The 14,312-nt window shown below is 46.2% G+C and overlaps 1 protein-coding gene across 4 annotated transcripts; it reads left to right on the forward strand.

Moving 5' to 3' along the window:
* The first annotated feature begins 2,422 nt into the window (after positions 1-2,422).
* On the forward strand, positions 2,423-10,926 carry LOC135388949 (uncharacterized protein K02A2.6-like). Of its 4 annotated transcripts, none has more exons than XM_064618837.1 (4): positions 2,423-5,609; positions 5,689-5,752; positions 5,829-6,293; positions 7,096-10,926. In XM_064618837.1, the coding sequence occupies exon 4, from the start codon at positions 8,132-8,134 to the stop codon at positions 10,568-10,570; it is 2,439 nt and encodes an 812-aa protein (XP_064474907.1). In that variant the 5' UTR covers positions 2,423-5,609; positions 5,689-5,752; positions 5,829-6,293; positions 7,096-8,131; the 3' UTR covers positions 10,571-10,926. The 4 variants fall into 4 exon arrangements, with proteins under 4 accessions (XP_064474907.1, XP_064474908.1, XP_064474906.1 ...); XM_064618838.1 differs by having other exon boundaries at positions 5,829-5,972; XM_064618836.1 differs by having other exon boundaries at positions 2,616-5,609; positions 5,829-7,181; positions 7,290-10,926.
* The last annotated feature ends 3,386 nt before the right edge of the window (positions 10,927-14,312 follow it).

Consider the following 14,312-nt stretch of genomic DNA (forward strand, 5'->3'; position numbering starts at 1 on the left):
GTGACACGGGTTCGAGTGCAGGCACCGGCTGTGCTGTCTGAGTGTTTTCCTTGGGTTATCGGCACAGTTGCCTGTGAAGTCGGCCCAGGGCACACCATCCCCCCCAGCGAGAGTCGTGACGTCGCCCACCCGAGCATTGCCGACCTCGGTAAGCAGTTCCAGCACTTCCACCACCACCACCTCCTGCCGATAATCTTGTACACACACACACACACAAATATATTCACAGTTCGTCAGTAAGCCACGCAGTATACACGTGCAATTACCGTACCGTAGAGAATCGTTATATAACGTATCATACCTAGGGTCCACCCAGTAAATGTTTGCACAAAACCTACTTAACACAAAGGTCAACGGCGCATGAACATCATCCACGCACCACGCAACTTAAATATTTACCGCATTACTCGTGTGCATCTCAAAATGGAGGAAACTGGTTGAACGTAATTTAATGAACGGACGAACTTAGTTTAAAAAATTGAGGCGGCAGCCGTGAAAAAAAGAAAGAACAGATAATATCATAGTAGCGACTTCGTAGCGAATTCATTCATTCGTTGGTTCATTCATTCACCGTAGCAATTTCACTCGCGAATACGGAATGACTTCCGGAATTATAAAAGTATATAAAAATGAATGCATACCTGCTGACAGTGAGAAACACGACTTCAATGACAGCTCGATTTCAATTCCATTCGTTCTGACGCTCTCTTTCTTTCTTTATTTCTTTCTTTTTTTCTGAACACGCTGCTGCTTAAATTATCTTCAAAGCGACTTTATATGAAATATTCATATGTACCTGTCGAACGTCTTTATTAAATTTCGTGGTCTCATTGGAGGACTGTGCTTTTCTAAGGAGCAAGCTCTTTCGAGCAGAAAGAAGTCGTTCACACCGTTTCATTTTTAGTTTCTATGCGGACTGCAAACTACTTTAGTTAACCAAACGAGAGAAGGACAGCGATGGTATAAGGATGAGACGTAATACCACCGCAGTAGACAGCGCTTACGTTTCCTTCTTCTTTTTGTTCATAAGCTTCCAATTAAATGAAAAATAGCGGCCCCGTGGTGTGTCACTTTTGTCGATTTCTAACCAGTAAATGGCACGAAGTTAACTAGCACTGAGAGAGACCAGGATTTTGGAAGCTATATTGCTAACTGTAACACTCAAGTTTTCTTTTTAAAATGTTGAAATGTTTGATGTTCACAAATATACGATGTACGTCTTTTTCCTTACTATTAGTACCCCGCGTGCAGCAAAATATCATGCCATCTAAAGCCCATGCACATCTAAAAAAACAATTTGAAATGAACTTTCTCCCCTACAAATACAGTTACTGACAGGAAAAAAAAAAGACTTGCAGATCTCTTGTGAAACTCACTCTTGAAAATACTTCAACGTTCCACGGTAATCTAGTTATGACTGCCAATAAAGTTGTACATCTTTTGTTTTTTACGTATATCCATACCGCTATCGAGACCATTATAACTGAGCCACACGCACGCCAGATTGTGAGAGCTAACTCCATTTGCCTGATTTGACTTGATCGCTTTAAGAAGATGAGAGGGAACCATATTGTCCAGAAGGGCATTACCCCGCTCATCATCGTCAAAATAAAGTGGCGTGTCTTTGAAATTTGCACAGCCTGAAAGGCGCTGAAGATTTACAAGATGGAGTGGGGTGGCATGTATATTGAGTAGGTTCTATTTAGAAGAACTCATTGAAAGCCTGGAAGCTGTGCACGGTTCCCCTGTAAATATGTTTTCTTTGGATATAAAGGACCTGTACACTCTTAAAAATGAACTTCACCACATAGCACGCTCCTAGCCAACCACCATCCCGAATGACAACGTTCTCGCCCCTGATTTGTTGAAAACGGGAGGAGGAGCCTATTTTGTGCCGTGCATAATGGCACAAAATAGGCTCCTCCTCCCGTTTTCAACAAATCAGGGGCGAGAACGTTGTCATTCGGGATGGTGGTTGGCTAGGAGCGTGCTATGTGGTGAAGTTCATTTTTAAGAGTGTACTACTCCCTGAATATTCCCCTTTTCCCCCTCCCTCCCCTTTTACTAACAAGGGTTAGGGATATATGATCCAACGTTCGCCTGTTTCTTTTCAAAATTAAGTTGGATTGGCTAGCACTGATTTTATGAGGATACTTGAACTTTACTTACAGTCTACTGTAATCAGGATTAATGATCTGCCTTTTGTTCAGAAACAAGGAGTTTGTATAGGTTCCGCTGTTGCTCCTGTTCTTTCTGAAATTTATTTGAATGTATTTGATGTTGGCATAGAAGATGTTGTTAACAGTGTATTCCCAGGCAAGGTTATTGTGGTGTTTGTTTTGTTGGCGCTTCGCCGAGCTGGTCAGTTGCGCGTGCATCGCGTGGACACTTCGTCATCTATCTTCGTTCTGGGCAGCAGCCCTGTTTTGCTGTAGCCGCCTGTTTCGACTTGTGCAGAAATAAAGCTACGTTAACCTTTTGGATATCGCTGGTCTGTCTGGAGTGAAGACGTCAAGATACTACATGTTGGCGACGAGGACGGGATGAGTGCCGGCGACGAGAGGGCAGCGGCGACATCTACGGAGGCGACAGACAGCAGCGTCCAGCAAAGAAGCATGGCTCTAATTGGGCAAGTAGAACCCTTTGATGAGTCTGCGTCAGATTGGCCTTCCTATGAAGAGCGACTGAAGTCGTTTTTGCGCGTTAATCGCATCCCAGAGAGCGATCGCGTCGATGCTTTTGTGAGCATAGTAGGAGGCAAGACATTCAAGCTTTTGAAAAATTTGGCGTCTCCTGAATTGCCTGCAACAAAGTCGCCAGACGACCTGTTAAAGTTGCTTCGCGATCATCTTTCGCCGACACCATCCGTAATTGCAGAACGTGCAAAGTTTCACAGCAGAGCTCAGCATGACAGCGAGCCCATTGCGGACTTCGTAGCCGAACTCAAGAGATTGGCAGAGACATGTAATTTCGGAACTGTTCTCGATGAGATGCTGAGAGACAGATTTGTAACAGGCCTTTTACGACTCGACATTCAGAAGTCGTTGTTCACGGAACCTGAAACGATTTCGTTTAAAAAGGCGGTTGAGAAGGCGATGTCGTTGGAAAGAGCTACAAGGAATGCGGCAGAATGTCACTCAAAGAAATGTGATGTGAAGTATCAACCTGATAGCACCCTTCAGAACATCAGTGTTGAGAAGAAAGTTTTTGAAGCGAAATGTCATCGGTGCGGGTCCGATAAGCACCCCTCCAAGAAATGTCCTTTCCAGAGCGCGACTTGCTTCAAGTGCAAAAGGACAGGGCACATAGCTTCGGTTTGCCAGTCGGGCAGGAAGTCGGACATGAACTCGAGATTGAAAGGGCGAGCGAGGCGTACGTTGCAACGCATGGCGTCAGAACAACACTCGAGTGAGGTGTTGAAAACGCTCGGTACTCGAGTTGGTGAACGTCCCATCATTTTCACTATGGTAGTCGAAAACATTCCATTACGCATGGAACTAGATACGGGAGCAGCCATGTCGGTAATCTCGTTGAATGACTATAGGTCATTATTTTCAAGTAAGGCACTACTGCCTACGTCACTGACTCTAAGGACGTACACAGGAGAAGCGGTAAAGCCTTGCGGAGTCGTGAAAGTTAAAGTTAGTCACAATGGTTGTGAAGACGACCTTTCTTTGTACGTATTGAAACAAAATGGCCCAAGCAGCACAAAGGACTGGGATTCGGCTGGGAACGTAACGGGGATGATGGGTTCGAGGTGGCCGATATCGCCGTCACGAGCCCGACTGCTTCCCGACTATGTGAGGGGGAAGAATTGAGGGAGAGGGAAACTACATAAAATTATTTCCCGATAGATCCCCGTTCGTGTCCCGGTCAGAATTCTTTCCCGATAGATTCCCGTTTGCGTCCCGGCCAGGATTCTTTCCCGATGGATCCCCGTTAACGTCCCGATCTGCTGTGGTGTACTGGCTAAGTATTTCTTCCCGCTCGTCTCCCGATGTTTATGCAGATTCGGTAACACGTGATCGGATGGTACAGCTCGAGACAAAGTTTCTGAAACACGGGTTTTCTGTATTGGACTTTTCCCAGCCACCTTTGGGAAATGCTTGTTGAGCAGAATCCTTGGGGATTCTGTTCAACAAGTGTTCCCCTTAGGCCGCAGGGGAGGCGTAGAGAAGTGAAATACAAAACACCCGTGTTTCAGAAACTTTTGTCCCAAGCTGTACGAGACAGTGAAGCATCCCTTCAGGAAGGAATTTGGCTGTCTGGTATGAGGTAACTCTTTCAAACATTGGGCTGCAGTTCACTTCATGTGTTGTGTTGTGTTGTGTTGTATGACGGAAAACATGCACACGCAGCACCCTGAACAGAAGTATTAATGGAGCCTCACTGCAAAGCACGCAAGTACAAGATACTCGGGAAGAGTCGGCCACGCCCGAACGAAACGACCGAATCTCCCGAATCGAAAAACTCACGTGAAACGAAACGAAGAGAGCTTTAGCAAGTCGAACTGATCGGACGAAAACCGCTGCACCGAAACCCGCAAAGACTACGCTGGAGCTCCCTGCATTTGGGCTACCGCGACTGCCATCGCCATCATCTTTGTTTTGGTTGTCATTGCTGGGTGCAAATGGCCGGCGTGTGTGTTCTTAATGTTTCTGAGCAACAAGTTTTGCAAAGTTTGGTTCGGAGGGAGTATGGAACGCCGTTTTGTGGTCAACGTGGCCAGAGTGCCTCAAAAGTACTCCTGCCGCATTCTGGTCACTGTTATAAATGTGAATCCCTGCCACCATCAGCAGCTTTTAAGTAGATTCATGGCACATGAGGAACCTGCGATGTACACCATCGCACACAGTCAAGAAAAATGTAGCATTTAACCTTGCTTTCCTTCATTATAACAAACAAAAAAAAAGAAAGAAAGAAAGAACACTAGAGAAAGGGTCGGCAAAACAGTGAGTGTTTTGTTGTTTTTGATTCTATTGATCTCTCACTGTCAGGTTGCACTGCCGATCTGTTCACAATCATAACTAACTAATACCTTAGCTTTGGCCAATCTCATGTTGCAATTTTGCTTCAAACACAACATTCAGGGATTCTTATGAAAACAGCAGCATTTCTGAAAGATCCTGGAACGGCCACAATCTCAAGAGGTAGTACGATTCTACCCGTCGTCATATTTCGTCCGCCAAGCCATTGCGCGGAGATGTTGGCTCCATGCCCATTTCAACACAGGCTCACCCGCGCTCGCTCGCGCGTCGTCGCTTGTCTTCCATGCCACCAGCCAGCGCTGCGCGCTGCCTGTCGCGCATGCGCTGTTCTTGTTGGCTTCGCTTTGGCTGCTGTAACGGTCGTTTCTCGTCGCCGCGTGTAGTTCGCGTAATTGCGAGCGTTCCAGCAAGTCTAAAGCGTTTTAGAGGCTTTGTATTGTTGTTCTCACCTGGTGCTGTCGTTCTTGCAACCCGTCTGATATTGCAACTGTCTGTAAGTGGAAGCGTTTCTTCTAACCGCGAGCAAACCAGTCGGTCTCGTTTGACATGTCAAAGAGTGAAGACGCTACCTTGCATGTGAAGCCAAATCGTTCTTCGCCTTCAGGATTATTGCCGTTTCAGGTGTGTAATTAATATAACTCTGAAGTAATATGTTCGACTGCGCCATGCATTCTCATTGTTCGTTTTACTCTATTTGCAGGGATCTGCGCAACGACAGGGAGATAGAACGCCAAGTGAAGTCGACTGTGTACTTTGTGCAGACGGTATGTCATATGTCTCTACACTGCTCTACATATAGGTGTCCTGCCATCGTATTTTCTGGAACGATATTTCTTGCAGGTTCAGCGTGTATGACGCAGCGGCCTTCAGCAAGAGAAACTCAAGCACCGTGTTCAAATGCAGTGGGGACTCTTGCTGGCCATGACAACGCTTAGAAGTGCTTTTTCGGAAGAAGGACAAGTTGGACCGGAAATGAGGACCTAGGTGTGCTCTTTTGCGCTGTTGTTCACCGTTCGATCATTACCAGTTTTTGTGCCCCCGTGAGTTCAACGCTTAGGTATGTTGATGATAAATGGATATGCGTTAAAAGGTACGTACTCCGGAGTGGTGAATTGTTCTGGTGAAGTGATTCGTTGCTGCTATCTCCTGTTTCGTGAGGGTTCTTGTCGGTACTCATATACCGCAGGCATGAGGGGCTTTCTTTGCAGAACATTTCAGTAAACCAAGACTGCAGCATTTTCAAGATTGCCATAACCAGCATCAATGCAGCTCTCATGTCAACATCAGCATCAAGACAGCTCTGATGTGAGCATCAGCCAGCGCAGCTCTGATGTTAACATCATCAGAGCAGCTGTGATGTTAACATCAGACCTGATGTCGCTTTTTTTTTCAATAGGGATGCTTCTCCTTGACCATGTTTTTTTTTTTGCTTATTGACGTTTTTGTGAAGGAACGCTGAATATGCGCACACCATTGACTGTCAGCTCTAGTCCCGGTCAGCTGTCATTTTTTACAGTTTTCGTTGTAGTAATTGCTAGTCATTTGCACCAAAGGCGCTGGATGTGAACTATTTTCTCTTTCCTGGACTTGCATTTCTCCCAGTCGTTGGCTTTGTCATTTTTTCATAATTTAAATTTTCTCTTGGTAACTCTTGAGTTTCGTAATCCCTACGCTGTGCATTTTACCATTTTTGATAAAGCTCATTCCACGTACCGTGCACATACTATTTTGTGCTGAAGTGCAGCAATTGTTTCGTTACGTCTAATGTTACATGCCATTCATTTTTGTGTCTGGGCAGTACTGAAGCGTGAGCAGATAGGCAGACTGCCTATTACTGCATAACTTCGTTTTCTTTGAGGCACCACCACTTGGACAGGCAGACCGCCTCTTGCTGTATACTTTTTCTTTCTTTTGAGACACTGTTGACGTGCGAGTGGTTACGCAGGCAGGCTGCATATTACTGTATACCATTTCCCACCATGCAGCAATTTTACCGTTACGTCTAATACTAATGCTACAAGCCGTTCATTTCTTCCAGGGCCATTGCCGAAGTGCAAGTGGTTAGGCAGACTGCCTACTACTGCATACCTTTTTTGTTTCCTTTCAGAGACCACCTCTTACTGTGTACGTTCCCCCCCCCTTTTGAGACACCATTGAAGGGCCAGTGGTTACGCAGGCAGGCTGGATATTACGGTAGACCATTTCCACCCTTTTCTTTTCAGGCTACATTGGCAATGACAGTAGTTATGCGGACATGCTGCATATTTCTGTATACCCCTCTTTTTTTGTTTTTCATTTCAGACACAATTGGCATGCATTGGATGATGCAGGCAGACTGCTTAGTGTACACCACTCGTCGTTTAGTCTATTGAGGTGCTCCAAGTGTTGTGTCAGTCTATTTCCTCTCCGAAAATAAAATGTTGGGCTCTACACACACTGTTTACACTCAAAATTATTGTAATTATTAAAAATAAGCATATTAATGCCAAAATATGCATGGGGGGGGGGTAAATATGCATGGGGGGAGCCCCTGCCAGCATTATCGGGGATCCGCCGGGGACCTGCTGGGACCGAATACTTGCTGCCGATGTCGGTCCTTAATCATCCCGGTGTTGCAAACTGGAGGAAGGACCGGTATCGGCTGGTGGCATGCCCCCGACTTTGTAGGATTCTTTCCCGATGCTGGACCGGCTTCGCCCCGGTCCTTTGTGCTGCTTGGGGGTACTCCTCTCATCGGAAGAGAATGGTTGCGAAGTATTCAGCTGGACTGGCAAAGTTTGAACACCGTCCGTGTTGGTGGGAAAGAAAGCGTCGTTCATTTACTGGACAAGTTTGAAGACGTTTTTTCGAAGGCACTGGGCCAAATTTCGGACGTAGAGGCTACACTGGTCCTCAAGGAGGGAGCAACCCCACGTTTCGTCAAAGCACGTAGCCTTCCGTTGGCATTAAGGCCAGCAGTTGAACAAGAAATTGGCAAGCTGGTAGAAATGGGTGTATGGACACCAGTTACCAACAGTGAGTACGCCACTCCCATTGTTCCTGTTGTAAAAAAAGACTGATCAGTACGCCTGTGTGGCGACTACAAAGTCACGTTGAATCCATACCTGAGTGTGGAAAACTACCCGTTACCAAAGGTAGACGAAATGCTCAGTGCTCTGGCTGGAGGAAAACTGTTTTCTAAGATTGACTTAAGCCGAGCGTACCTACAGGTACTGATGAGCGCAGCGTCCAGGAAGTATTTAACCGTGAATACGCACAAAGGACTGTTTGAAGTCAATCGCCTGCCGTTCGGAGTTGCTTCGGCCCCGGCGTTATTTCAACGCATCATGGACACCATGTTGAAAGGCTTAGATGGAGTGGTTTGCTACCTAGATGATATTCTGGTAACCGGACGGACAGAAGCCGAACACATGGAGAATTTAGAAAGCGTGTTGAAATGTTTGAGCTCAAGAGGAGTGCGTGTCAAGAAAGAGAAGTGCGAATTTTTGAAGTCAGAACTGCAGTTCCTAGGACATGTAATCGGGATGAATGGCATTTCCACGGCACCAGAGAAGGTGCAAGCGATTCTTGAAGCGCCAGCTCCCAGTGACAGGAAGCAACTTCGCTCATTTTTGGGCATGGTCACCTACTATGCCAAGTTCCTGTCTAAGCTGTCTTCGATTGCGTACCCATTAAATCGACTTCTCAGCGAGAAAGTAAAGTGGACGTGGTCATCAGAATCTCAACGCGCATTCGAGGCCCTCAAGAAGGCTATGGCATCTGCGCCGGTGCTTCAGCACTACGATCCTAGTTTGCCGCTTCAAGTGTCTGCTGACGCCTCACCGTACGGCGTTGGAGCAGTATTAGCGCACGTGGATAGTGATGGGACTGCGAAGCCAATAGCGTATGCTTCAAGAACTCTGACAGAAAGCGAGAAGAACTATAGCCAAATTGAGCGCGAAGCGTTGGCTTTAGTCTTTGCAGTGAAGCGTTTTCACTGCTACATTTACGGGAGAAGCTTTTGTCTGGACACGGACCATAAACCACTAGTGACGATCTTTGGTCCAAAGACAGGGATTCCGCCCATTGCAGCGGCGCGTCTACAGAGGTGGGCAATAACGTTATCTGCCTACACTTACACGCTCAGCTACCGAGCAGGAGAGCAGAACTACGAAGCAGACTGTCTGTCCCGCCTTCCAGTGAAGAATGATGGAAGCAAGGTGACGGATGTTGTGAGCGAATTTTATTCCATTCGCTTGGATACTTTTCCCGTACAGAGCTCAGATATAGCTCGAGAGACAGCTCGTGACGACGTATTAGCACGGGTTACACACTACGTCCTGAAAGGTTGGCCACGCAAGGCCACTGATGATGACCTCAAACCATACTACGTGAGGAAGCTGGAGCTGACATACTTCAGGGGTTGTCTTATGTGGGGGATACGAGTAGTGGTTCCTCACAAACTGAAGAAGGAAGTACTCCAGGAAATACACGAAGGGCATCCTGGCGTAGTTCGAATGAAAGAGACAGCACGAAGTTATGTATGGTGGCCATCGGTAGACTGCGATATCGAAGACTTGGTATCTTCTTGTGAAGACTGCCAACAACAACGGAGCGTCAGCACCGTCGCGCCACTGCACCCCTGGGCTTGGCCGACGAAGCCGTGGCAACGCATCCACCTAGATTTTCTGGGGCCATTTCAAAGAACTAACTACCTGGTTGCGGTAGATGCCCATTCGAAGTGGCCCGAAGTGTTCGAGATGAAGTCCACAACTTCAGAGGCGACAATACGAAACGTGCGTGAACTGTTCGCAAGATTCGGGATGCCAGAAACGATAGTCACGGATAATGGCCCCCAGTTTTGCTCCCGAGAGTTTGAGGCATTCCTCAAAATGAATGGGGTGAAGCACGTCAGGTGTGCTCCTTATCATCCGTCGAGCAACGGTTTGGCGGAGAGGTTTGTGCGCACTGTAAAGGAAGCGTTGCGCAAAGACATGCATCGACCGGCCGACATTCGACTGGCTAGTTTCCTACTAAGCTACAGGAACACAGCACACGCCACGACGCAGCAGTCACCTGCGCAGCTTTTGTTGAACAGAAATCTTCGAACGCGGCTAGATTGCCTCAAACCGTCAACTGAAGACGTCGTCCGACGAAAGCAATTCACGCAAATGCTGGGAAGACGTTCACAGGAACGTTTCTTTGTAACTGGAGAGCATGTATATGTAAGGAATTTCCGGAATGGACCACGTTGGTTACCAGCAACTGTGCTGGAGAAGACAGGACCTGTTACATACCGCGTACACATCAGTACAGATAGGGGACCATTCGTCTGGAAGAGACACCAGGATCACCTGCGACGCAGAACTTTGACGGTCAGCGGGGGTGTGTCAGTGTCATCAGTCCCGGAGCTTTTGACATCGGAGAATGACGCACAGGAATGTACTTCGTCCCATCAGCCACTGGTCAGCACATCACCTGCCAGGGCAGCAGCGGCACTGACAGAGGAGCCTGTTGGGTCACCTTCAGTCATCAATGGGGCTCAGGTTCGAAGGTACCCTACACGTGTGCGACATCCACCAGAACGTTTCCAAAGTACATAGAAGTGTTGTGTGGTAAAAGAAAAAATAGAAAAAAAAGAGAAGTGTGCTACCAGTGAAAGCTTTAGTGTTTTGGTGGTTTAGAAATAACTCATTTTTTGTGCATGTCATAACAATATTTAGACTGAAAGTGCGAGGTGCCCACTTATAGTATTTTCTCCTATTATGTACGGATTGTACTTCGTTGTTAAGGGGAAGGAAATGTGGTGTTTGTTTTGTTGGCGCTTCGCCGAGCTGGTCAGTTGCGCGTGCATCGCGTGGACACTTCGTCATCTATCTTCGTTCTGGGCAGCAGCCCTGTTTTGCTGTAGCCGCATGTTTCGACTTGTGCAGAAATAAAGCTACGTTAACCTTTTGGATATCGCTGGTCTGTCTGGAGTGAAGACGTCAAGATACTACAGTTATTGTGCGACGTTTTGTTGATGATGTCATGGGGTAGATGGGGTAGATGATGTCCACTAAGACGTTCGAAGCGTGATTCACTTCGTTTCTGCACACAGATTTACATAATACAACAACAGCAACTTCATTTTTATGATGATGATTTGAATTTTTCATGAACCCAAATGGTGCCGCATGGTGCGCTTTTTTTTTTTTTTTTTTTTGCGTAAAAGCTGAGTTTTCACGCCCGCGCGCGAAATTTTGTACGTCGCAGCTGCTCATAGAGGACATTTCACGCCGCAGTCAGTTCACGGGCGTCCATAGCAACCAATCACGGCGCAGCATGTCACTTCTGGTTCCGGTCGGGCATCCTACTTCCTTTTTAGCAATGGCCGCTCTTACAAAAAAAGCTGCAGAAGGACAACAACTCGTGCAAACAAATGCAAATCAATTACAAAGGAACGCGCACAAAAACAACCATTTCAGGACGGAACAGGAAGGAGAGGAGAATGTTGCCAACACTTTGTAAAGCAGCACTGGGATTTGTGCCCCATGCGGTTTGACAGGCGTATTTTTTCTCGGTGCGTGGCCAAGCAGAGTTTTACGCAGCGCGATATTCACAGAAACACGCACCATGATGCCGGCCTTAAGTCCTGCCCTGTCCAGAAAGTTTACTAGTGCTGTTAGGGCCGAGCATTTTGTGGCCTTAAAATGTACCATGTTCCCCACCATTTCTCAACAAGCAGCGTCATTGGAGGGTGTCGAGCCTCCAGATCAGCAGAACGTGACTTTGATTGGTAAACGCGGGAAGTATACGGCAGTTTCTCAGAGAGCAGCCATCCTTCCTGACGTCACCCGGTCGCCATTACAGCAGTGTGGGGCGTCATGGCTGCGCCTAGTCAACACCACCTAGATAGAGAAACCCTGCTTACTCGTCGACACGACGTAACAACTAAGAGTCATTCAATCAGGATCGTATTTTCAACGGCGGTAGTCAATCACGAACCTGCTTTCAGCGGTCGTGGCCATGCAGAAGAACCACCGTCGTTTGCGAGTAGTGATTGATCGTTCCCGCGTACTAAGTGAGAAAACTTTAAAATAAAGCCCAAAACGGTCCCTTATCTTTCTCAATACTGATTTTCTGGAAAGCGTTTGTGGCACTTTTGTCTACAGGTTCAGGTCTACAAGTTCCAAGTTAGCAGCAACCATTTGCGAGTTCTTCAATTCGCAGAACGGCGATTCGCAGTAGCAGACGAATTCTGACTTTATATGACCACGTAGCGAAGGAATGAGAGGAGGCAATAAGCAGGCCTTCTGTACCTAGGTGGCGTTGGCACAGTGACATGCGTCAAAACCAATATGGCAGTTTCGTAGAGGGCGGCCTTCTTGCCTGACGTCACGCGGTCGCTATTACAGCAGTGTGGGGGCGTCGTGGCCACGTCCGGTGATAGGTTCCGAAACCAACATATACCACCAAATAATGAGTCTTGCTGCTTGCGACCGTCGCGCAAATGGTCTACATGCCGTTAAGGATTGCAATCTGCCTGTTATTCTGACATGTATAGTTACAGACATGCGCGTTTTGCAGCAGACTCGCGCATCCTTGAAACGATCTAATTTTCCGCCCAATCAGCTTTTCACTGCACTGCATTTCATTTCCTCAGTATTCGTTACGAGAGCTCTGGGTCTTTGAAGGTCATACGTTTAATTGATCCAGGTCGTAGAAAAGTTTTCGGAATGAAGTGCCGAGAAGCAATGAAAGCCCCTAATTGTCCGCTTGCTCCGTGCGGCAAAACGAGTTTTGCAGACAAGCGCTTTACATTGCTGTCACTTGCCTCATCCATTACTGTCGGTTACTGAAATCAAGCTGTCAGTTTCACCCAAAAGAAGGGAGAAAAGAAGAATTAACGATTCACGAACATCGCTTCGACGCCACTTGGATGTCATGATGTCACTGCGATAATTAGACAGAAACAGGAAATACGACTGCGTAAGCGTACAGAAATTAGGGAACACGAGCGTTTCCCGCTTTATCTTGGACGTTCCGAGTGCAGAAGTTCTGATTTGAAAAACTATAAGAAGAGACAGCGAAAGGAGTACGGTGTTTTCAGATAGTGTTGCATAAACGGTCGTTTGAAAGAGTATGCCGTATTAATATCTAACAAATGTGAAGGACGTCTTCATGCTTTACCAAGTCAGCAATAAAAGAAATGCATTAGCATGATGCATATGTGCATGTACACTAAATATATTCTGGTCAGAACATAAAAAAATGACAAAAAAAGTGCGGCTACGGTTAAGGTATGTCCTTCCGGCTTCGAAGCACTCATTCGCAAAGTATCTTAAATGTACTTAAACTAAAGTACCTAGTGTCATTAGTACTTCGAGTACAGTATAATGTATCCCACTGAGAGTGTACTTCACGTAAAGTACAAAGCACTGGGCAAAGTACCTCAAAGTATTCGTTAAGTTGTTCGGTAGCTGTATGTCTTGCTTTTTAGAAGAAAAAAAACAAGCATTCTTGGCAAGTGCAAATGAAGCCCTACTCGTTAAAGTGCTTGCCCGTGAATAAGAACTGAATCAGATGGCATAATTTGCAGTTACATGCACGAAGGCAATCAGCTGTCCTGCGATTGTGCAAAATAGTATTATACTCTGACTGATCCAAGATCAGTGATCCCTAGCGCAGTGTTCTGGTACTAATCTTCGATTATAACGTGCAAGGAAATTTCAGGGGGGGAGAGAGCACAAGCTAGAAGCGATTACACATTTTTGAGCATTCACTCTCATGCTGCTTGCTTTCTGAAATATCACATGTTTCAAAATAAAGAGGATAAAAATAAAAAAGGATGAAGCTCAACGTAAACCTTCATTTTTTACATGACTCTGATCTGCAGCAATACTTAGAAGCCAATCACACATTGTGATATGGAGTGATTATTAATTGCCAATGGAGGAACCAATATTTAAAAAAAGCACTAGAATCATGCGTTGGGAGAACTGTAATGACAAGACCAAGTCATGCTGCCGGTTGCAGTGTCATAATGTACACGTGTCTTTGCATTCCATTCCGTTAACCTTAATAACTAAAGTACTAGTTCCTTGTCAACACTTCAAAGCCTTTGAACGGGCCTTTCCTTTTTGTTTTCCTTTAATAAGCCTGCATATCCCCTTACTAAACAATAGATGTTCTTCTTCAGAAATGCTCCGTAAAAGCACTAAAATAATTTTTGGTGCTTTATATGTTTTGTCTGGAGTCCCTCTGGTACATACCTCGAACGATGTCACGCCTATGAGTTATGAAATCGTTGTTTCGGACATTTAATCCTTTCGAGAAACTGTTTCATCAATCACATACTACGTA

This window comes from Ornithodoros turicata, chromosome 3 (genome assembly GCF_037126465.1).
Source record: "Ornithodoros turicata isolate Travis chromosome 3, ASM3712646v1, whole genome shotgun sequence".
In the NCBI taxonomy this organism is placed as follows: Eukaryota; Metazoa; Arthropoda; class Arachnida; order Ixodida; family Argasidae; genus Ornithodoros; species Ornithodoros turicata.

Coding starts and splice junctions, on each gene's coding strand:
- LOC135388949 (XM_064618837.1), top strand. CDS start 8,132: ATGCTCAGTGCTCTGGCTGGAGGAAAACTGTTTTCTAAGATTGACTTA.